Source organism: Ptychodera flava, unplaced genomic scaffold, assembly GCF_041260155.1.
Source record: "Ptychodera flava strain L36383 unplaced genomic scaffold, AS_Pfla_20210202 Scaffold_30__1_contigs__length_3116999_pilon, whole genome shotgun sequence".
NCBI lineage: Eukaryota > Metazoa > Hemichordata > Enteropneusta > Ptychoderidae > Ptychodera > Ptychodera flava.
In genome coordinates, this window is record NW_027248352.1 from 1,696,613 (window position 1) to 1,718,598 (window position 21,986).

General features: G+C 38.4%; 1 protein-coding gene and 1 long non-coding RNA gene across 2 annotated transcripts; both read right to left on the minus strand.

The window, feature by feature from the left end:
• Window positions 1–4,811: 4,811 nt before the first annotated feature.
• Window positions 4,812–12,634, minus strand: LOC139127335 (uncharacterized). Its single transcript, XM_070693252.1, has 3 exons — window positions 12,525–12,634; window positions 11,075–11,161; window positions 4,812–8,784 (listed from the first exon to the last, which is right to left on the minus strand). The coding sequence occupies exon 3, from the start codon at window positions 8,404–8,406 to the stop codon at window positions 5,716–5,718; it is 2,691 nt and encodes an 896-aa protein (XP_070549353.1). The 5' UTR covers window positions 8,407–8,784; window positions 11,075–11,161; window positions 12,525–12,634; the 3' UTR covers window positions 4,812–5,715.
• A 4,440-nt stretch (window positions 12,635–17,074) lies between these two features.
• On the minus strand, window positions 17,075–18,924 carry LOC139127235 (uncharacterized). The gene is made up of 2 exons (XR_011550964.1): window positions 18,868–18,924; window positions 17,075–18,690 (listed from the first exon to the last, which is right to left on the minus strand). It is a non-coding gene; the product is annotated as an uncharacterized lncRNA (long non-coding RNA).
• Between the last annotated feature and the right edge of the window lie 3,062 nt (window positions 18,925–21,986).

Here is a 21,986-nt window from a genome sequence, read left to right on the forward strand (position 1 = left end):
GTCTGACTTATGGAGATCCATATACAACTTGACCTTCCAGTCTACATACCAACAAGACTATTCATGTGTGACACTTCGCTGAAATATTTAACGTAGCGTAAATCACTAGGTTCGAGTGATTCGATATTCTGAAACAACCGATGAATGCCCAAGTACGGTTCATTTGTGCTTATCTCCTGAATAGTGACGATATTTTGAGTCACTGCAAGCCACCAAATGTTAACATTACCTATCATTTACCACAGGGAAACACATAAGGATATTAATTTTCGTCTCACTTACCTTTAATTTGCAAACATATACAAAAAGTATTCATGGCGACAAGTGGAAATCTATTCTGACGTGAAATTCTCGGAAACACAAGTGAATTGAAGCGAAGTAGCTTTAGTAGCATGAAAAATTCGATACCGTTATTTAAAGGGATGACGATAAGTATCATATGACCATCAAACTCTTACCTTCCCGGCTTTCTCTAAAACATAGGGATGTCTGAGATATTGAACTTCCTTTCGTCGGTCACTGCTATCTTCTCTATATCCGAATCACCTCTTTAACATGTGTCGCACAATACAAACTACTTAGATACGGGTCCTGTAACTAGCGCATGCGCACGTTCCAAATACATTCTGTTTCCCTAAAACAGGGATTTTTCTTCTTTGGTATGTAATCGAAAATGAAGTAGTATAACACAAAATATCAGAGTACCACAAAGGATTGTAGTTATTGACGTTCAATTTCAACGGCTGAAAGTTTGCAAATTACACAGAATTTGAAGGCATCAACTTGTTGGCCCCTACAGTTGTTCTTTAATGCCCATTTACTCATACGTTTTTCTCAGATATGTTACATTAATGTTATTTTCGTAAATGCTGTCGTAGCTGTAATCATTGGAATGTAGTTTAGTAGCTCCATTGTTATCCTCTGCCACAGCCCATTCCATCCATAAAATAAAAAAAAAATGTTCTCTAAATGTTGTTTTTCAGATATATTCAGAGAGTGATTTGCAGTTTCAATACATTGAATACTATTGTCTCTCTTTTCACCTCTAATTCTTTTCCAAGATACATCAAAATACGTAAATTGTTGATTACAAGTCAGCATGTAGTATATCAACTGGTCTATACAACAAACCTGCAATACTTATTTGTAATCATTAACAAAGATGTGTCAACTGATGCCAGTTTATTTCGTCTTTGCACTGTAATTCATAACTTGGTAAAGTGGCTGTAGTGACCAAATATCGACAACATCCATATTGACTTTAACATTGTTATACTTGAATGCTCCAAAAACGTAACAAAATAGAACTTCAATACAAATTATATGCTTCGACCTTGACATCCAATGAAAATTTTAGGACTCGGGACGGAAGTCCACTGAAACATTAACGGTCATGTGACAGTTTCTTATAGTGTCTCGTATGTTGCAAATCGGAGTCTACCCATGATCGTCGGAAACCTTGTTCTAACCTTGAACTGTTGATGGCATTTTGTAACCTTGTTAAATTTTCACGTAAGCAACATCCTTTACAAAATTTATGTAGTTGCTGGTTTGTTTCTTTTATTTTTGATGTCGTTTGTCTTTGGGTAAAACTGGAAATCTCTTTTGACCAACACTGAATACATTTGCCTTTATTCTAGGGGAGTCTGGCTGCTTTACAAAGCTGTTGTCAAAGCCACCCTGCCTTCTAAAAAGAGAAAAAGATCAATAAGGACGAATTTGCAAAATGTTCTCGAAAATTCTATTTTTAAATATCCAGCTATTTTTGCTTTCAAGGTACAAAGTACAGTAATTTTAAAACATAGATTTGAGGCCCTAAGTAGGTGGTATTATTTGCACATGCGCTAGAAAACGAACATTTATTATACGGTTACTTCGATAGACGTCATTTAAGTCGATTAAATAGTCGATGACATTAAAAGTGACCCCCTCCAAATAGCAAGCAAGCAAACACAACAAAAATCAACAGAAAGCAAAAACTAAGATAAAACAAAATGATATGAAACGTTCACTGGTCTATAAACGACAATGCATCGGTATCATTTACACTGTTTTGGTTTTCTTTCAAGAATCCCATCATGACTTGCTATAATCCTTTCCCTTCAAGTGCGAGTTTACAATTTGTTCATGCAAGCGGTGAGTGGATTTGCCAATCGAAGTGCAAAACATATATCACAATCGGGTTTGCATCTCACTCCAAAAGCTGTATTCCAATCGTTCTAATGACATTGCGATATAGCTTAAATCTAGTGAGTTTAAAAAAATATTTTTTCATACAGTATGAAGAGACAGTATATTCGTCATTTTGTTGCCGTTTAATATATGCGATATTTTCCGATGTCATCAGTAGTACATTATGCATCGTCTATATACGAATAATGAAGGAGATTTATTATGCGCCTAACTTCATTGAGTTCTAGGCTCAGGAAGGGAGAAAGACAACTATGAGAAACAAAAGAACAATGGGAGAGGAAAAATCATTGTTTGAAGAAATATGTTTGAGAGCACGACGAAAGAATAGGAGGACCGAAGATGACGGAGGTTGGCCGGAAGTTTACTCTGACCTGAGTAACCATTGTATACCTAAACGATCTCTCTGTCCAAAGATTTGTGTACTAACACGTGGTAATCTGAGAAGACAAGGAAGGATCAGTGGAGGAGCGAAGAGTTCTTGTAGAGTGCACGTCATACACTTAATGCTGTGTGGAACTAATATTTTTGAGAAGCTGATTCAAAAACGTTCTGTACATGAAGACCCATGTTTTAGTTGGAATTAAGAGTGACACCAATGATTTTCCAGAGTAAAATTTATTTCAGAGTTTCGATAAGGCAAAGTAGCCGGAAGCGGGTTGTAGGACAATCTTGGAGGTACCATGACTTATTTGCTGCTTTTTTGTTGTCATTCAGCTGAAGATTGTTAAAATCCATCCAAGTATTAACCTTAGAAATACAATATTGCGATATATACTTCTTCCATAAAGATAATCAAAGCAATGGTCCAAAATATTAAGGTCGACAGTTACGGAATGGCGTGACCCTCCTAAAGCTGCTTTAATAATACATCAACAGAGCGATTATGAATTTATTATTTAACCATTAGGATTTGTTTTATCCCCAGTGAATAGGTCGACGACAATAGTTTTCCTAATTAGCTAATCCTGTGTATACAGATTATAAGTATTCCAAATGTCAGAGATATCCAGTGCTGCATTGCGCAGCCTTTCACATTTAGTATGCGTCTGTACCGTTCCACCGAGTGATATGTTCTGAGGGTAAATATCTGATGATCGACCATCAAAGTCTCAGATTGGCAGGATAACGTTGAAATTTTGATAAAAGAATATATACTAGCTTTCCAGTATTTACACAAATTAGTACCAAGCTTAAAATCTCAGAAAATAGTCATCGACATATTTCCTCCCTTGGGCGAACTATATTTAGCCGTTGCGCCTCTTGTTTACGAAATGTTCTAATGGTCCAATGGAAAAATTGTGATGATTTCGTTGCGCTGTCAAATTTGAACATTAAACTGAATTTCTTTTTTCTGATTCCAAACATTAGAATGGAAAGTGTCGCAACCCTGAATCCATAATGGAGTGTCATGATTGTCATTTATCATGGTCCACCGTCGCGGGCGCTGTATTTTGAGTGAATAACATTTTACTCTTTTCCAGATTATGATGTTAACCACCTCAGTATAATGGGTTATGGAATAACAGACGCCAGACTAAACATAATGATAATATTTGAATGTATTTAGCCACTGGAATGAGTCAACATATTCCTTGGATAGTAATCTACATGTAGATATACTTGCTGAAAGTGAACAACATACACATGTTGTCTAGATAAAACATAAAATGCTTCAAAGCCAAACCTTGAGTTTACATCGCCATTTGAGTAATAGGAAACGCGTAATTTGCGGCACTATGCTTGGAGTTTCCTTACAAATTCTTAAATCACGGAAAGATTTGAAAAATTTCATCAATGGCATTTAATCTTAACAAATACTATAATTGAATGTTTTACCCGGTGTATTATTTGCATATAAATTTGATATCTGACGTTGTCTTGTCGTACATACAATTAAATTATATCGAGAAACAGGGATACTAAAGACAATGGAACGTCTATGACTTACTGAGAAGGCGTAAAAATATAATAAAACATTTATACACCGCAACAAGAATTACTCTCGAAAATATCGATGTCAACTATTCATTCAATATGCATAATTACTGGGTAAGTAATGTTTGATATATTTACATAACAATGGCACTGTGAGTACATTTTGGTTAATATAGGCCTAAATCGTCTACGAACTCACAAACAGGATGAAAACACTAATCGTTGAGTTTGAAGTGTCGGTATACATGAACTTTAACAACAAAAGTTGCATCTCTTTCAAAAAGTTCGACAGGAAAAGACACGGTGTATTGTAATTTTGACCATTGTTGATGTAATTAATCAGCTGAGTAAAAGTAAAGATCGTCGCCAGATACCAACTTCTACGACTATCACAAATGATATTAATATATTGATATTGAACTACGCAGAGTTTATTCTACACTCAGGATCAAAATACAAAAGAAATGTAAAATATCAATTGAAAACAAACAGCTCAATTCACGTTTGCTTAGTTACGTGTACATTCAACACGCAAATGTTTATCTGTTCTTCGTGTAAAATCAGTGACCAAAGCAGACATTTCACTCTCAGATTTTCATCGCATTTCGTAAGAAAAACTGCTTTCACGTAGGCACACTTGAAGGTCATTGTAATTTGAATTTCATTGCATTTCGACATTCACTTCAAATACAATGTCACTGTCACTATATCCGTGAGGATCTTATCTGTTTATCAACATCTGTTGACCGTTGTACAGATTCACAGCTATTCCACTCTGCTCTAAATAGGATCATCGAACAGTTCAGTCTACAAATACCTTGATACAGTGGTTCCATGTGTCGGACACGATCAGTTTACTTGGATCGTCAACTGCTTGGATAATACCCGTAGGATGATTTAGATTGTCTTCATCACTATCGATACGATACATAAATCGGCCATTCGTGTCAAACTTTTGGATTTTGTTCGCATATTTATCGGCTACATAGACAAAGTTATCCTTGCTGACGACAATCCCTGATGGACTATTAAACTGTCCACCCTCTTCCCCATTGCTTCCGAATGAACGAACGAACCGATCGCTTTCATCGAACACCTGTATACGGCCATTATTGAATTCAGAAACATAGACATTTCCGTTAGCGTCAAAATCAACTGAATATGGAGCCCGAAATTGACCTTTCGTCTTTCCAAACCCCCCAAATGAATTGATGTATTTGCCTTCTTGTGTGTATTTCCTTACGTAGTGTGCATCTTTCTCTGTATCATTATTGTTCTTCCCATCCCACTCAGTTACGTAGACAACACCATTCAGTGGATGGATTGCAATACCATAAGGATGTCGAAGTTCAGTTTGTCTGAATGATTTGATGAACTTTCCATTGACATCACTCACTACAACTTGCTTATTTCCACGATCGGTCATAAAATGAAGACCTTCTTTGGATATTGCTACATCCCGCGGTGTAAATTTCTTCTCAAACTGAGTAAACGTGAACGTTCTCACCATTTTGCCATTAAGGTCAATAACCTGTACTCTGTGATTGTACCAATCAGCAACAGCAAGATTTCCATCTTTAGTAAATGCTAAACCTCTAGGGTTGTTGAAGCACCCGTCTTCCTTTCCTTTTTTCCAAGAGTCTTCACCAATGGTATGAGAACTCTAAAGTCAAATGGGGAACCAGGTATTGCTTGACCGGATACTGATATTGAAACTTTGTAATCTCCGATAACTTCTCCGTGAACTGTCACTGTGTGTGTCCCATCACCATTTTCTGTCACTTTCACATCTTTGTAAGATCCATCTGGTAACGTCAAAGTCACCTTCACCTTCTGATTCGGATTCACGGCCTTACCCCTGTGATCTCTGGTTGTAATCAAAAGGTCAACACTTTGACCTTTGATCAGTCTCTGAGGAACACCATCAACCGTACACTGTGTGATACACACATCGCTACGCAGAACGCCAACCAGATCGCCACGCCTTCCATCGTCGCACGGTTGAAATTCAACAATTATTTTCTGAACGACGGAAGTGTTGTCCATTTCCAGCAATTCGTCAATTTTTTGGTTCAAATTTCTCTTTGCCGCCATCAGTTCAGCTGCATTCTTGTGATGTCTCATCATTTCAATATAGCTTACCATGCTGACTAATTTACCGTATTTTATCTGAAGTTCATCAATATCACTTTGGGTTTTTTTAACTTTAACACTGTATTTTTTCTCTAGATCTTCAAGAATTGTTGTCTCTTCTAATTTTACTTTTTCATGCATGGTTTTAGCTTTTCGGGAAATACTCCTGACTCTATCTCCACATTTCATTTCAAAGTTATTTTGTAACAACTTCCCCTCTCTTTTACGTTCCCTTGCAACTGTTGCTTGCTTATTTAAATTCCGAATTGATTCAACCAACCCTTTTCTGTAATCGTCGGAAACGTTTTTAAGAAAATTAATTCTGTGTTTTTCTTTTGGGTGGACACTTTCTGTGCAAGCTGAACATATTGGTGACTTGCATGTGTTACAGTATAAATTTATCAGGTACCCCTTATGGCTTTTACAGTATGACATTGTTTGCACTTTGGTTGGGTCATCGGAGCGAAATTTCTTATATTCTTGTATTGTGAGAACGCACTCATCGGTCGCTAGTGTCTTTTTTGTTATGTTTTTGACTATTTTACTACATTCGGAACAGCATAAATCTATTTGACGCCAAATACAAACATGTGTAGCTGTCACTTTATTGCAGATGGAGCATTTCCCATTCAATACAACATATTCTTTTGCACTTTGCGGCACTTTAGCTGACAGTGATTGTAAGTATGTGTTGTTTGGGAGTCCAGATACTCCATCATCGGTGAGTTGGCATGATTCTTTACAAGAGGGACAGTCAAGTTTGTTACTGTTTTCCTTGCGTAAGCATTTCTCACAGAATGTATGGTGGCATGGTAGGATCTTCGGATTTGAAAATTGTTCAAAACAAATTCTGCATATTAGGAAATTTGCATGGAGTAGTTTTGGCACACTATCAGTTAACGCGTCTATTTCAATGTTATTTCCAAGGGTCTTACTTTCTGTTTTGATAACTTTCCTGGGATCCGCGACTGTGACAGCGTTTTTTAATGTAGTGGTTCGGCCTCTATTTTGAGGATCAGCAACATTGGATTCATTTGCCATGTTGATCAGTTCTCCTACCAGTGAGTCAGTTTCCGCGGCTGGGACGAATTCCACTTCTCCGTGATCGATGTCTGGTTTCTGTTCTAAACCTTCTAATTCTAGAATACATTGCTTTACTCTGTCTTCTGATGACATTAGCTGAGTTGCATTCTCGTATTGACTTATAAATTCTAAGTAGTTGATCATGCTGACCAGTCTACTGTAACGGAAGTGTAAATCGTCGTTGTGGATTTCTTGGTTTTTAATGCGAACGTCGTATTCCTCTGTGACTTCTGCCTTTAATGCATTTTCCTCTACTGTGATTTTGTTTATTAAGTCAGCAGCTTTCGCTCTTATCTTCGCTTTCTCGGCCTTAGGCTTGTCATTATAAAATTCTAAAATCTTTATTGCTGCTCTTTTACTCTCATCAATTTTGTCGGCTTTTTCCTTTAATTGCCTGACATTTTCTGATAATTTGGCACTATATTCAGCCGCTACGTCGTTTAAATACTTGTAGTCATGGCTCTTATTGGGGTGTTCGATTACCGTACATTCAGAACATATTGGGACTTGACACGTGTCACAGAAAAACTTTGCTGGGTTTTCTTTGTGGATGTTACAGTGTGAGATTGGTAGAACAGCTGAAGGATTCTTAGACCTTTTTTCCTTGTACTTTTCTAACGTTAAAATCGTATGCTTAGAGGATATTCTCGCTTTTCTATGCATCTTTGCGCACGATTCGCAGAATTTTTGCAATAGACAATCTATACATATGTGTGTGATGTCACCTTCATCACAGATTTCGCATTTTATCGGATGTTCCCGTATCTCATGAGATTCTGTTGGCGTTTTCTGCATTTTTTCCAAGAGCGAGTTCATGAAAAAGTTGTTCTCCAGACCTTCAATTCCATCGTCCGGCAGTTTACACGGCATTCTGCACGTTGGACAGTCAAAAGAGCCATCACTCTTCTTCACATCTGTTACTAAACATTTCTCACAAAATGTATGGTGACAGGGAAGAATCTTAGGTCGCTCATAACGCTCTATACAAATTGTACACGTGAGGAAATCTTCCTGTATATCTTTTACAAGTTCTTCGGTTGTTTGTAAAACTGAAGCAGCCATTTTATTGGATATTTGACACTTTCTTTTCAAATGGTTTTGCTTTTTTCTGTGTACTTCTAGAATCCGTTTTTTGTTTTGTTTTGTTTCTTTATTTGTCTTTTTATGTGTCCTACACGGTCTGTCGAATGACTTGTTTGCTACCGTCGATTTTCAATATTTAGATGTAGACTTTAGTTCTGTCACAATAACATTGTTGCTACACAGGTTATGGCTGGTCTGTTTAAGTACTTTGTGACGTAATTTGTTGTTCACTCTTCTCCCGAAGTCGTTCCGTTCTGTTGCTCTCGTAGACGAATTGCACCCGAATGCCAGTGGAAAAAAAACCGCCGATTGGCTTGGTCTTCCGGTTGATGTACCCGGATGACTTAATTCCGAAACCTAAGGAAACAAAGATAAATAATTATGACGTCAGAAAATAGCTGTTCTGCGAATAATGATGAAGGGCGATCTTTTTCAGTGAAATCGATTAATTAGTACTCATGAACTATAACCCATATGTGTCGTCAGTCCTTATGCAGTAGAGACCAAAAGTAGGTATTGGATGGAACAAAACTAGCTTGTCTATTATCCACCACTACATGCTTCCCGATTTTAGTTTTTCTGATAATCCCGAAGGGTGCACGTCCGATCTTTACCCACACGCATTTTATGATTGGGTTTTCAGCTGCTACGACAATTTGACAGTAAAATTCGAATATTTTGCAGTGACTGCAATGAAGAGCCGATGGCAGTCTGTTGTTGACAGACTATTTACCAATACTAATTATTTGTTCCACTGCCCTTCCCCTTCATAGAGATTTTTTTAAATCAAAAGTGCCGAATTTTTCAAGTCGCCGCATGTTGTCGCAACGTGCAGTGGAACAGTGAATGAACAAAAGAGTATCATAAGAGACGCCGTTGGTGGCGCCCGTTCACATTGCCATTGCTATCATCGAAAGACTGCTTCAACAAGTAACACAAGATCAACAAGGTTGTCTGTGTAGAAACGTCAGTTATGATACATGATTAAAGTACCCCGAATTCATACAAAACGATTTTGTGGAGAAAAAACAAGTTGACCTGTTTGAACAGTTTGTCTGAGATCGTTTTGAGGGAGCTCACATTTGAACTACCACTCGCCGTCGTAAATTATACGGAGTTAAAGCGAGCATTAAATTCATGTATCACATAAATATGCCCGTTTCACTCCATCGGTTAACGTAGAGATACAGGCAGTAAACGTCACCAGGTTTGGGGTGTTCCAGAATTTCAATTGCAACTTGTTAGTATTCAAAGTAAACAAAATGCGATTTTGTCGACAAAAGACTTTGGAGGCTCTCAGGAACAAGGATATTTCAGATGGCGAGATAGTGTATAATGGAGTGTAGTAAGTTGAATCTTGTAAATGTTATCCTATCTACCAGCCCATTAGATATTGCTAACGGTATATAAGTCCATTGTTCAATCACTAAGAAAAAAACCCACGTTGATGTTCAGTAGATGTATAGAATGAAGGGTTTAAGGTGTAAAATTGACAGGTATTCACTGTATTCTTTGAAATACTACACAGAGATAGTGAGGGGTCGATAGAGTAGGCACACAAAAACACAGTTCAAGCTTATGTTCTATAAATGTTTGATATGAGATAGTTATTTATCCCAATCAATTTATGAATTAATGCTTCACTGGCTGCCTCTGTGATAAATATAGCATTCTGTTGTTAGAGGTAAAGTACAATGTAAGGGAGTCGTCATTATTTACGGCCGGGGGGGGGTCGGAGGAATCTGAGGGGTTCACTCAAAACATCGAAAGCTACAACGAGGGTTGCCGAAAATGTGAAGAGAAATAAGGGGGTTAATCAATTTTTGGTGTAAAATAAATTGAAACACCTTTCAGATTGCACCATTTCACACATCAATTTCTCAAAAGTTCGATGCGAGAGGGGGACACCCCCTCTTGTACTCTCCCCCTTGTGGGCTTCTAACAGTTTTACTTATTAAAAAAATTGAAAACACCTCTCAGATTGTACCAGACTTCCTCATTGCACACATCAATTTCTCATAATTTTCCATGCAAGATAGGGGACACCCTCTCTGACACTCCCCAGCCTCTCGCGTGTTCTTACCCAGTACATTCAAATTCTGCCCAGTCAGATGTCTTAGGGAAAATCCTGTCATGATACCCATCCACATTATACAATACTGTATGGTTGTACACTAGTTATAGCGTGAGCTTTTATAGCTATATTTTGTTGTTACTTTTAATTTTATTTTGTTGGTTTTACCTTTTTCAACTGTCATGAGATAACCAATGTTAATCTCGGTACACAAGGATTTGAAAGGTCTTTATATTTTGCTGTATTTTTGTAAATTTTACAAATACATGTATTGATATTTAACTTTTCTAATCGGGTGGGTCAGTCAAAATTTCAGTAATATAGTTGGGTTTACTTGAATGGTTGGTACATGGTTGGCAGAGGGGAGTGTACTCGAATTTCCCGAGTTTCCGATAAAATTCCTCCGACCCCCAGGCCGTAAATAATGACGGCTCCCTAAGCAACTGTTATATGTATTTGAGCATACTTGTACAATGAAAGAGATTAAAATCTATATATTTTGACTCGCACGTCATATTGTTGACGCAATATGATTCTGAAAGCATATTACAGACATTGAATGTGACTCCTTACCGTCGTTAGCGCAGTATGGACCTTGTATTTGCAACGTAATGGATGACCGGAAACCGCTCTGGTCGTGTTTCCTACGATGGTGTCTTTCTGTTGAGAAATTTAAGGAATTTGTTTTGTTTTCTTGTTTGAGAGGCTAGAATTATACTTAGGACCGGATAAATCTAAAGCACGACTTGTCATAGCAACACTCTTTAAAAATTCGGAATTTGTTGCATTTTGAACACTTGGCGAATTTCAGACCTATATGGTGACTTAAGTGACACTTAGTAATGAAGCAATGAAAAGCGATTCAAATTAGTAATATTTTGACTCTTATTAAAAGTTCTACAAGTTTGTGACAATAGTTTATGTACGTGTGACTTCCCTTCCCTGTTTCAAGATTGAAACTTGAGCCATTTACTTGCAAGTTATCACCGGATTTTAACTCCTTGAATAAAAGAAGGCATAGAAGGTGCAGGTTTTCATTGTAAATTATAATCATTCAATCCAAACTTCACACTTCTGTGTGTTCATGCTGCTTGACGAAGTTTATCGATCACTAAACATTACATTCAGAGAAGCCCCAAGTCATTGTCCCCGTTCTCTATTTTAATAATCATTGAGTAAGATACATACTATAAATTGAAAGAATCCGCAAAGCAATGGTTTATATAAGAGGTTAAAGTAGAAAGTCTGTAAAAGTAGAAGGCCTGAAATGATTTGAGACCGGTCACATCGGTGAAATGAAAGCCAAAATTACATGTTCGGCTCTGCAAGGATAAGATATTCCGCACCTTGGTACATTACCGTTGTGTTTAACTTCACTCTACACCCACCCCATTCCCGCTTAGTTTTCGACCTTGCGAGTTACAGTTTCTGGTTCTCTATCTGAGCTACAGACTAGCGAAATCATAGTACCAGCATCTATCCGTCGCTACTTTGTTTAAGGTAAAACGCGCCTCGGGGACAGAAATTCGGGCCTTCAACTTTATCGATTCTCTTCTGACCTACCACTTTTGGGGGCTCACAGTAAAGCCCTTGACGAAAGCAAAACTTTCACCGTCTTAGTTTTCCGAAAATCGAAAATTTTATTTTTCCCAATAGAGTTAACACAGGGACGGCGGCCATTTTGAATTTCGAATTTCGAGAAATCGCAAATAATTTGTCTCTCTAGTACCAAAGTTTGCACGGTGACCACTGATTTTTATTCTTGCTTTGGTAAGAGAATGGTCGGGAGTTTCATTGAGGAAAGTTTGAGCAGAAGTTTAAGTCTTTCACTTTTCTTCAGCGTATTTCAATATGCAATTGATAACATTTTTGCATATACAGTACAATTGGCTTAGTATACAAATTCGACACTTGTTATTATTGGCAATAGAGAAGACGGCGAGAAGTGGTTAATGGAAGCTAAAAAACTGTCACATGCAGGTATAGGTACTTGAAAATGGGCTTCCAATTACTGTGTACTCACCGTTTATATGCACTGTGAAAGGTCAGTATTAAGTCTTCACACTGTAGAAGCTTGCATATGTTCTGCGCACCATGTAGCTGATACTGGAAGTCTGTATAATCAACGTCTCGTGATGTCGCGGTATGTTGTCATGCGATAGGCGTATTTATCACGTGACAAATGACCTGTGACCTGATAGGCGTGTCTATCGCATGACAAACGATCTATTGTGTTCACAATTCATATGCCAATACGATATCTAACTTGTGACAGCCCTTCTAATCGATAACGGCAGCAGTCTCATTTATCTTCCGTAGTGTTAAGGAGCATTGCTAATGGCTGTTCAGTAGCAGGTCATTCGACCCAGCGCCGTCTCTTAATCTAATCAACACATGATATAGCTTTGGTACGTTTAAAGAATATTAATCTCACCTCCTGCCACCGAGTTCGTTAAACCTTTACTCTGCAAAGTATCTCACAAAAGTAAAAACGCAAAGATGTAAAGGGAAACAATTTGACCAAAAGAGCGTGTTTTTGGACAAATGTGAATGTAGCCTAGCTAGTACCTGTCATGTATATCCTGCCTAATTAGTATAGGCCATTCCAGACCATGGATTTCTTATCGCACGTTAAAGTAAAAAATGCCGGACTTGTAAATGACATATTACTCAATAGATAGAAACGTCGACAGAGTTATTGAAGTGTCTCCGAGGAACAATAGGAGACATAATAGCGATTTGTATAGGCCATATAATTTTTCAGATATAACTTTAGGGAACAAGTGATCGTTGATGACACAGTCCCCGCTTGTCCATTTTGTTATAATCTTTGGTGTCTAGGTAGCTGTGGTCTAGGTAGCTGTGGAATGACATTGATGCAACGGGTGCCTCTGGCCTGTGACTTGCATAATAACGTAATCTGAGGAACGTTCAATAAAATTGACCTTTCTCTGGTAATGACCACTGAAGGAACTTTTGATTACATCACACATAACGATGCCCTCACTGCCTCTAGTGTCATGATGGCTTATACTATACACATGGTTTGGTGGAATTTGAGAAATGGTATGGGATCGGGTATGTTGTTGTAATCAGCCATTTCGGATCATATATTGAAACAAATTAATGTGCACAAGAATGCAGCCATATCACGTTTAAACAAAATCAGTCCGTCGAAGGATAGTGACCTATGTTTATGTTTCAAAGACATAGAAAATAACACCAAAATTGAAATCAAATGGCTGTCTATTGACCATATGGATGATAGCACAAAATTACTAGACATGCATATGTATGCCATAGTACTTTATCTTTGTACCAAGTCTCAACAACATTGGATAAGGAATATTTGCATATGATTAAGCCTCAAAGACATGAAGAAATCCTAAAATGACCGTCGAGCAGCGATATTGGGAAAAAATGGAACATGTCACGAAGTACATTGACATCTATATTGTCACATAGCGTGGTTGTGATGTAGCTATTATCGGATACTATAAGAGACGGCCACGGTACACAGGAATACTCTAAGTCGTAGTACTTTATTCAGCTGAGTAACTCTAGTTACACGGTAAACTTCTATGACCTACACTAGTCGTCAGGGTCACGGTTGAACGTCGTCTCGGGGCGTCGTCGGTAAAGTGCGTAGACACGGTCCATCCACGGAGGGACCGTGCCCCCAAAGGTCTCCTAAAACGGTGTCTGGTGTTCTCCCCCTAACACACTGAGATGCAAAGTTTATATTGAGTTTCAGAAACTGCAAAGTCATGGGTCTATAATTAACTAAAAACAATCGGGTCTCAGGATCTGCAAAGTCATGCGTCTATAATTAACTACGAACAATCGGCAAAGTCAAATCGCTGTTGGTTAAGTACAATGTCAAACAAGGGTAAAGGTCGTCCAGGCATTGATGATAACTTCAGGAGTTGAAACAATAAAAGGTCACGAAAACGAACACGGGAGATAACGTGCAGGGTTACTGTCGGTCATTACAGTCAAATTCAAAGGTTAAATTCTAAGCATATATATGGCTACGTTACAATATGTATGCCATAGTGCATGATCTTTGTGCCAAGTTTGGACAAAATCGGTGTAATGATCTTTGAAGTAAGCTTCAAAGACATGCAAAATTCCGACAAAATGGCAGTTCTGCAGCCATATTGGCTCCTATCGCAACGTTAATTGATACATGCATATGTATGCCATAGTGCTTTGACTTTGTGCCATGTTTGAACAAAATCGGTTCAAGGATGTTTGAGTTATGGTTCAAAGACACGAAAAATCGCAAACAAAATGGCCGTCTCACGCCCATATTGGATCGTATCGCAATATAATTCGACATGCATATGTAGGCCATAGTGCTTTGTCTTTGTGCCAAGTTTGAACAGAATCGGTTCAAGGATGTTTGAGTTATGGTTCAAAGACATGAAAAATCGCAAAAATATGGCCACCTTGCGGCCATATTGGATCGTATCGCAAAATAAATCGATGTGCATCTGTAGGTCATAGTGCTATGCCTTTGTGCCAAGTTTGAACAAAATTGGTTCAGCAGTGTCTGAGAAACGGCTGAGGACGGACGGGACCCAATTTATAAGTCCCCACCGGACTTCGTCCGCGGGGACTAACAGGCACAATAAACCGCAGGGTTGGCAGAAGAGAAAATATTTGGGCATTTTTTCCTAAGCTCCGACACAACGTTAGCAAATTTTCAACTTCTCCCCTTTGAAGCTTGAATGTGTGAAAGCTCGACCCGCCAATGTAAAAATATGCAGAGGACTAATAACAATTTATCCCAAGCCTACTTTTACTAAGTGTGTGTGTGTTTCTATCTATCTATCTATCTATCTATCTATCTATCTATCTATCTATCTATCTATCTATCTATCTATCTATCTATCTATCTTCAGATAGACACTTAAATAGATAGATAGATAGATAGATAGATAGATAGATAGATAGATAGATAGATAGATAGATAGATAGATAGATAGATAGATATGGATAAAACAGACAGATATATAGAGATTGATTGATTGATAGAGAAATAAATACATGCATGTATATCCCACACACACACACACACACACACACACACACACACACAAAGAAACAAACAAACAACCAACCAATCAACCAACCACAGCAGTAACAAATAAGGATATGCACACACAAGTCATACGATTAAAAGCCGCTTTAAATCTTCTTCACTAGAGTATGGCAATTAAAGCGTATAAGTCCACCGAAAATTTGACATGGAAATCTGATCTAAAGGGCTATTTCTCTGTATGTTGTAGTCCTTGAACAAACTCTCAACATCTTTTCTCCATAATAAAACAGATATATATTTGCACATACATACGTCTGACTTTTGATATGGATGTAATTCACTGGAAGGGCATTGCATATTGATTTTGAAATATCCCCCAAAAGTGTCATTTCACTCACTTCAATAATATACAGAGATGAGAAGGGCATATTTAGTTTTGAAATTTGACAGAAAAGTGTCATTTCTCTACATGGTGGTACAAACTATGAACATTTTTTTCTCTTAGGGCATTTGTAAATATTTGACAATTGCCGTAAATTTAATTAACTAGAATAAGGTGATTAGAAGTGCTTAGGTGTGCAATTAATATGAAATCGGAATTTCATCAACATATGTTAATATGTTATACTACAGGTTCTACTGGACAAATCTTGAAAATAATTCATATAAAACTATATCTGTACCTGTTATGAACAATTTGCCCAAATATCTTGTTCCCAGGCCAATTGTGTGCCTTTTAAGTCAACTGTTGCTATTTTTCGCATTTCTTCACTTTGACGCAGGGCATTATAGTGTTCACCAGCATTGATTATGATTATCAGCTATTAAAAAAAATTGTTTTCTACCCTTTCAGAGTGATTGACAGGTATAATTTACATAAAGTGAAAAGTTGCCGGTTTCTCATGGTAGTCTGGAATATTCAAAGGCCCCATTTGAATGACGAGTTTATTTGTGGCCCTTTCTTTTTCTCCACACTCTGCCGTTAATTGTGATCGTTCCCTTACTTCCGTCATTCGTCTTTTTTCCAGTAATTCTCCAATACGCATTTATTTGCCTGAATTCGGTGTAAATGTCTATCGGTGCATTTTGCTCCCCAATGTACGCAAAATGGTGACCATCATCAAGATGCATGCGGAACATTTTGTGACCCTTTAAGATAACGACCCCTCTCAAACGAAAACATAACAAACAAAAATAGACCAACGTACGCTCCTGTACCATATTTCCTGAATGATGCGTCGCCTTGATTATGAACATTATGAGTTTTCTTTAGCCTTGAGATTAATAATTTGCCTTAATATTTTGTATTTTGCATTTCGTCTGTAATTTCGTGAATTGTTGTCTTTCTTGTCGAATGTAACAGCTTCCTTATTTTTGTTTATTCGTTTCCAAATCTGCAGGATTCGGAAACGAACGCAATGTTAGCGACACAGTTTACATGTAGCGACTAAGATGCTTACTCATCGCAGCTGTTCATAATCTTCCTTACTTGGGTATCGATACATCAGCAACAAAGAGACATTAAATTTACAAAAGCAACGACACGGTCATTTTTGAACAGTTTATTGCGATGATTCAGGTCAGGTTTGAAATAAAGGCGCCGCCACACTATGATGCAAAGGACTTCCACGTACACTATATAACGTACTTTGAAGTGAAATTACCGTCTGACTCAGCAGCTATGGCACAGAAATGAAGGAGTGACGACGTGACCATCCACAACAACTGGTTATAGAGCATAATCTGTTGCCTGGAGCGAGTCAGATGGATGGAGCAGACTATCGGAGAACAGATGGTAAAATTGAAATTTCTGAAAGGCTACTTAGTCCATAGCAATAATACGGGTGCAAAAGTGAACATCGAAGAATTATCACCCCTCCGGTAAAGGGCAAAAGAGTGATTTAACAGGCAGCGGCAATCAAACCTGCAACGCCTTGACGTCTTGTACAAGCACTGAATGAACTGATAACAAAATACAGCTCTGAGAAATGGAAAGCTGTAAAACTGCCATAGTTGCAAACTAACCTTTCTTTCAAATACAGAGATTCAAACAATACAATAGAATTTCAAGCGCAAATAAACAAAACCTAATGTTCGTTATTCGATATCCAATTTTCCTCAATCCCCGCTGTTTTTAGTTGTCAGCAAGTATAATGGACGTTGAATTTATAATAATTTGCTTTCTGATAATGCACTTGATTTGACGAAGATATTAACATACTAGCAAGAAAATGCAACAACTCAAAACGTTCCTGGTTGATACAAATAGTTTACAGCATATCATCTGGAAGGAGAGGTACGATATCCTTATAGGACGAAACAACAGCCACTTCATTGCTGAAATCTAGAAGCATTTTTATGCAACTACACACACTTCTCGTTCCTCTGATCTTAATGTCATCAGGACAACCCTGGTTTTTCAAGTCTCCAGAACGATGGTATACGGAAATGGACAACTTTTTTGTTAATTTGTCAAACCAATCAATTAGGTCTTTGGTATATTTATTATACACCTTTTTCAAGTGACTAGGCACGTTGTTCGAATCATTAGTGTGATCAATACATACGGGTATTTTACAGATATCACAGTAAAATTTAATAGGGTTAGGACTTGCGTTATTCGTACGGTGTACAGTGCAATAAAACACCCGCTGCACTGCCAGTTGTTTGTCGTAGTCCTGTAAGGTCATAGTTTTATGGGAAGCTGAAACCCTAGCTTTCAGATGAAAGTTTGCACATTTCTCACAGAAACTTTGAAAGTCACAATCAATACAAACATGTGTTGTTTCCTTTTCTTCACATATCTCACAAGTCTTTTTGAAGTTTCGGTCGATATCTAAAGATGCGTGCTTTTCTTTTAGCATGTTGTTGATCGGCAGCGCAGATACACCACCTGGAGGCAAACGACTCGAAACGCCGCACTTTGGACATTTAAGCACGTTCCCGCCCTGTAGGTCAAGGTTCAACAAACAATGCTCACAGAATGAGTGATAGCATTCCAGTATCCTCGGATTTTTAAATTGCTTGGAGCAAATCAAACAGACGAGAAATCCTAAGTTGTATTCAGAGTCCATCCCTGCGAGACCACTAAAAGCTTGACTGACCATTTCGACATTACCGATTTCACACTTTTCATGGAATCCTGAAATTCAAAGAAGAAATTGTGTAACAAGCGTTTTTTAAAAGTTTGGCACGACCAAAGTGGACAAAAAAGAGTATGTTGCTATTAACAACGGACTGAGTCTAACGCAGTCAAGGAAGTCGCTCATTCTTGAAATTTGATATGTCTACTGCACAAAGTTCAGTGATGGGAAAATACCTTGTTGTCTTGGTCTTGCTGGATCTGCGTTACTTGAAGCTGGGTCGATGTGCTCCTAAAATATTTGAAAGAATTTAATCACAATCTTGCCGTAAAATCTGCATAATTTTCTGAAAAAAGTTCTGATAGGCGCAGAGACTGTATTATTTCCTGTTCCTTCGCCACGCTTAAAATTGCCTTTGTCTGTTTTTGATTCGTAATTTGTTTGCAACTCATAGGTCATTAGATCTCTCACAATGGTTTGCTTTAATGGTTCTCAACGTACATTATTCGCTCACCAATACCGACAACATTGTGCCGTGCCTTTTAACTTTGTAGCGGACTTTTATAAATCTCAAACACAGCAGAGGATACACTCTAAACATAATAAAGATCAGTACGATACACTATCACAATAAAATATTCAGTAAATTCCATGTAAGATACTTTAATTTCTTGTCTGGGCAAAGCACGACTGTTTTTTTTTATTTTTTTACTCATCTCGACATTAAGGAAGACTGCGAGCGCCTCGGTTACAGATCGGTGTTTTAGTTACCACCTAGGAAGTAGTGGGAGTTAATATAGAACTTTGTGTAGCGATGAAAATCTTGACTGTTTTAGTTTTGTGAAAATCATAAAAACACATCCTATTGATTTACTTGATTTTGAATTGCAACAGTCAGTAATTATTTGGCAATTTATTATTGTTGTGTAAAGTTCGAACGGTGACCTCTTATTTTTATTCTTGATTTAACGAGGGCGAATTGAAAGGGCCTACGACATGATTTCCAAAGTGTTTATCTTTTCCTTTCAAAAACTCAGCTAGGGGACCTGTCTATGGGTTGCATATTGTGTGAGTTTGGAAAGGTGTGCGCGAAGGGCGATATTTGACTCCTTTTTCATGTCGGTGATCAGGTGGCCTCTTCGCACCCGAGCCAGGCAGCGATATTTACATATTGACGAACGGGTACAATTGACGCGATTTGTACCACGCTATTGTCACGAAAGTATTTAGCGGTTCTGCATAAATTAGACCACAAACAAAGTCAGCTATATAAACAGCGCTCACAGACGCCCAGTAAACACTGGCAAAGAAGCCACACCTGCGGTCCAGCTGCAGGGACTTATAAAGTTGCCTACAGCGAGGACAGTGTTGACCGGAATTCAGAAAGTGATTTCGAGGGGAATTAGCTTGAAGGCTCATAGGCAACCCCGGATATCCGGGACGAGCGGCTCCAAATCAGAGTCAGATTCTGACTCTGATGAACAAGGCGCGAGTGGACAAAGCAATAGAATGCCCGGAACAGATTTAAAAGTGCGATGAGGCTACGTTTCATTTCTTTGTATGAAATAAGACAGTATCAGTCTCAGTTTGAACTTTTCACGGTTGAATTTATTTTATAAAAAGTGGAGCAATCCCGCACCTTAGTGTTTCGATTATGTATTGCATGTTGTAGCTGCAGTACAGTACACTCAGTGACAGTTTTCGGACGACCTCAGTTTTCGGACATCCAATCACATGCTGTTCGTCGGACTCACTTCGCTCAGTAATGATAACGTTTTACAAGTTGTGTGACCTCATATTAAGTGAAGTGATACTGCTGTCCCGTTTTGGATAGTTTGTTTAGTAGAAGCTATTTCGGGCTATACAAATTTGGCGAAGTTAGCCAGACCATACGATACACGATAAAAGGTGCCGAAAGCAACACCTATGTCCGGTAGGTATAAGCGCCAAACACGTCGAAATATGGTTATGTCGTCTATTAAACGTAACTAGTTATCGCGAAATATTACATTCAGTTTTCTAAACACATCGAAAATGAAAATTGGGGTTTTGAAGTTTCAAATTATCAACATTTAGCCCCTAATCACTTTCCAAATACGACGTCCGATTACTGCGATAGCAGTCCGTAACTACGCACTCAATACGGCCGGGTCAAAATTTTGTAACTTGAACCCCTTCATACCATGTCCGTCGTGTTAACAGTTTAAGGATAAACACAAAAAATTTCAAAAGGTATGGTAATAAGAATTCGTAGTGCTCGTCGTTTATGAAACGGTTTTGGGCGAAATGAACTACACTTTCCGAAAGCTATCACTATGAGTGTAGCTGTGTTGGACGTCGACCTTTGACAGAACTATCATTTCTTTGGAGCACGAGACAACTGATGCAATCGACTCATGTTAACGTTCCCGTGCATTTTCAGAGCAAACGAATCCTGCAAAAAGTGACGTGTTCGGCCTATTTTGTTCACGTTTTGATGAAGAAAAACAAAGAAAGCTTGTCGCCGCATTGCCGGGTCGCCATTTTGAATCGCCGTCTTCACCGTTCACGATTGTGCATAGACGGGAAGCTTCTTGCCGCACAAATGTTATAATAATAATAATAATAATAATATTGGTTCTTATATAGCGCACATATCCACAAGTAGATGTGATCAAGGCGCTTTACAATTATTATTACCCCTGGTCACTGGACCTAATATGATACCTCTCAACTCCCTGGGGAGCAGACAACAGCTCACATGTGCAGCCAATAAGCGCAGCAGAGCTAAACGCACACATAACAACCTCTGTCCTACCAGGTACCCATCACTCCTGGGTGGGGAGAAGCAATGAGGAATAAAGTGCCTTGCCCAAGGACACAACACCACAGCCATGGCGGGGCTCGAACTCACCATCCTTTGATCGTGAGTCCACTGCTCTAGCCACTGGCCATGATGCCTTCTCTATGTTCCCCAATGAATGAGAATGAGACATCGACTGTCATCCTTCTTGTAATGTTTATTTCCCATATTTGGCACGAAAGCATAGAACACCTAATCAGATAGCCTGACAAGTCATATGTAATTCAGTCATTTTAATTTGCTCGATCGGCGAGGCAATCGGTCGTACGCGACATGTGACCGTTGGTGATCTCCTGAAAAGACCATGTCACTATAGCAAACTAAAAACTAAGCTTTGCACGCTGGGTGTACGTTCTGTGCAAAGGAAGCCTTGCCTCACACCTTACGGACATGAGATTGCGAAGGTGTGAAAGACTGTTTGCCCGTATTAAGATACGTCGTCGGCTCAACTTCGAAAAGCCGCAAAAGTCGAACGAGTTGGGGTAGGTGTACACGCCCACCCGTAACTTTTAC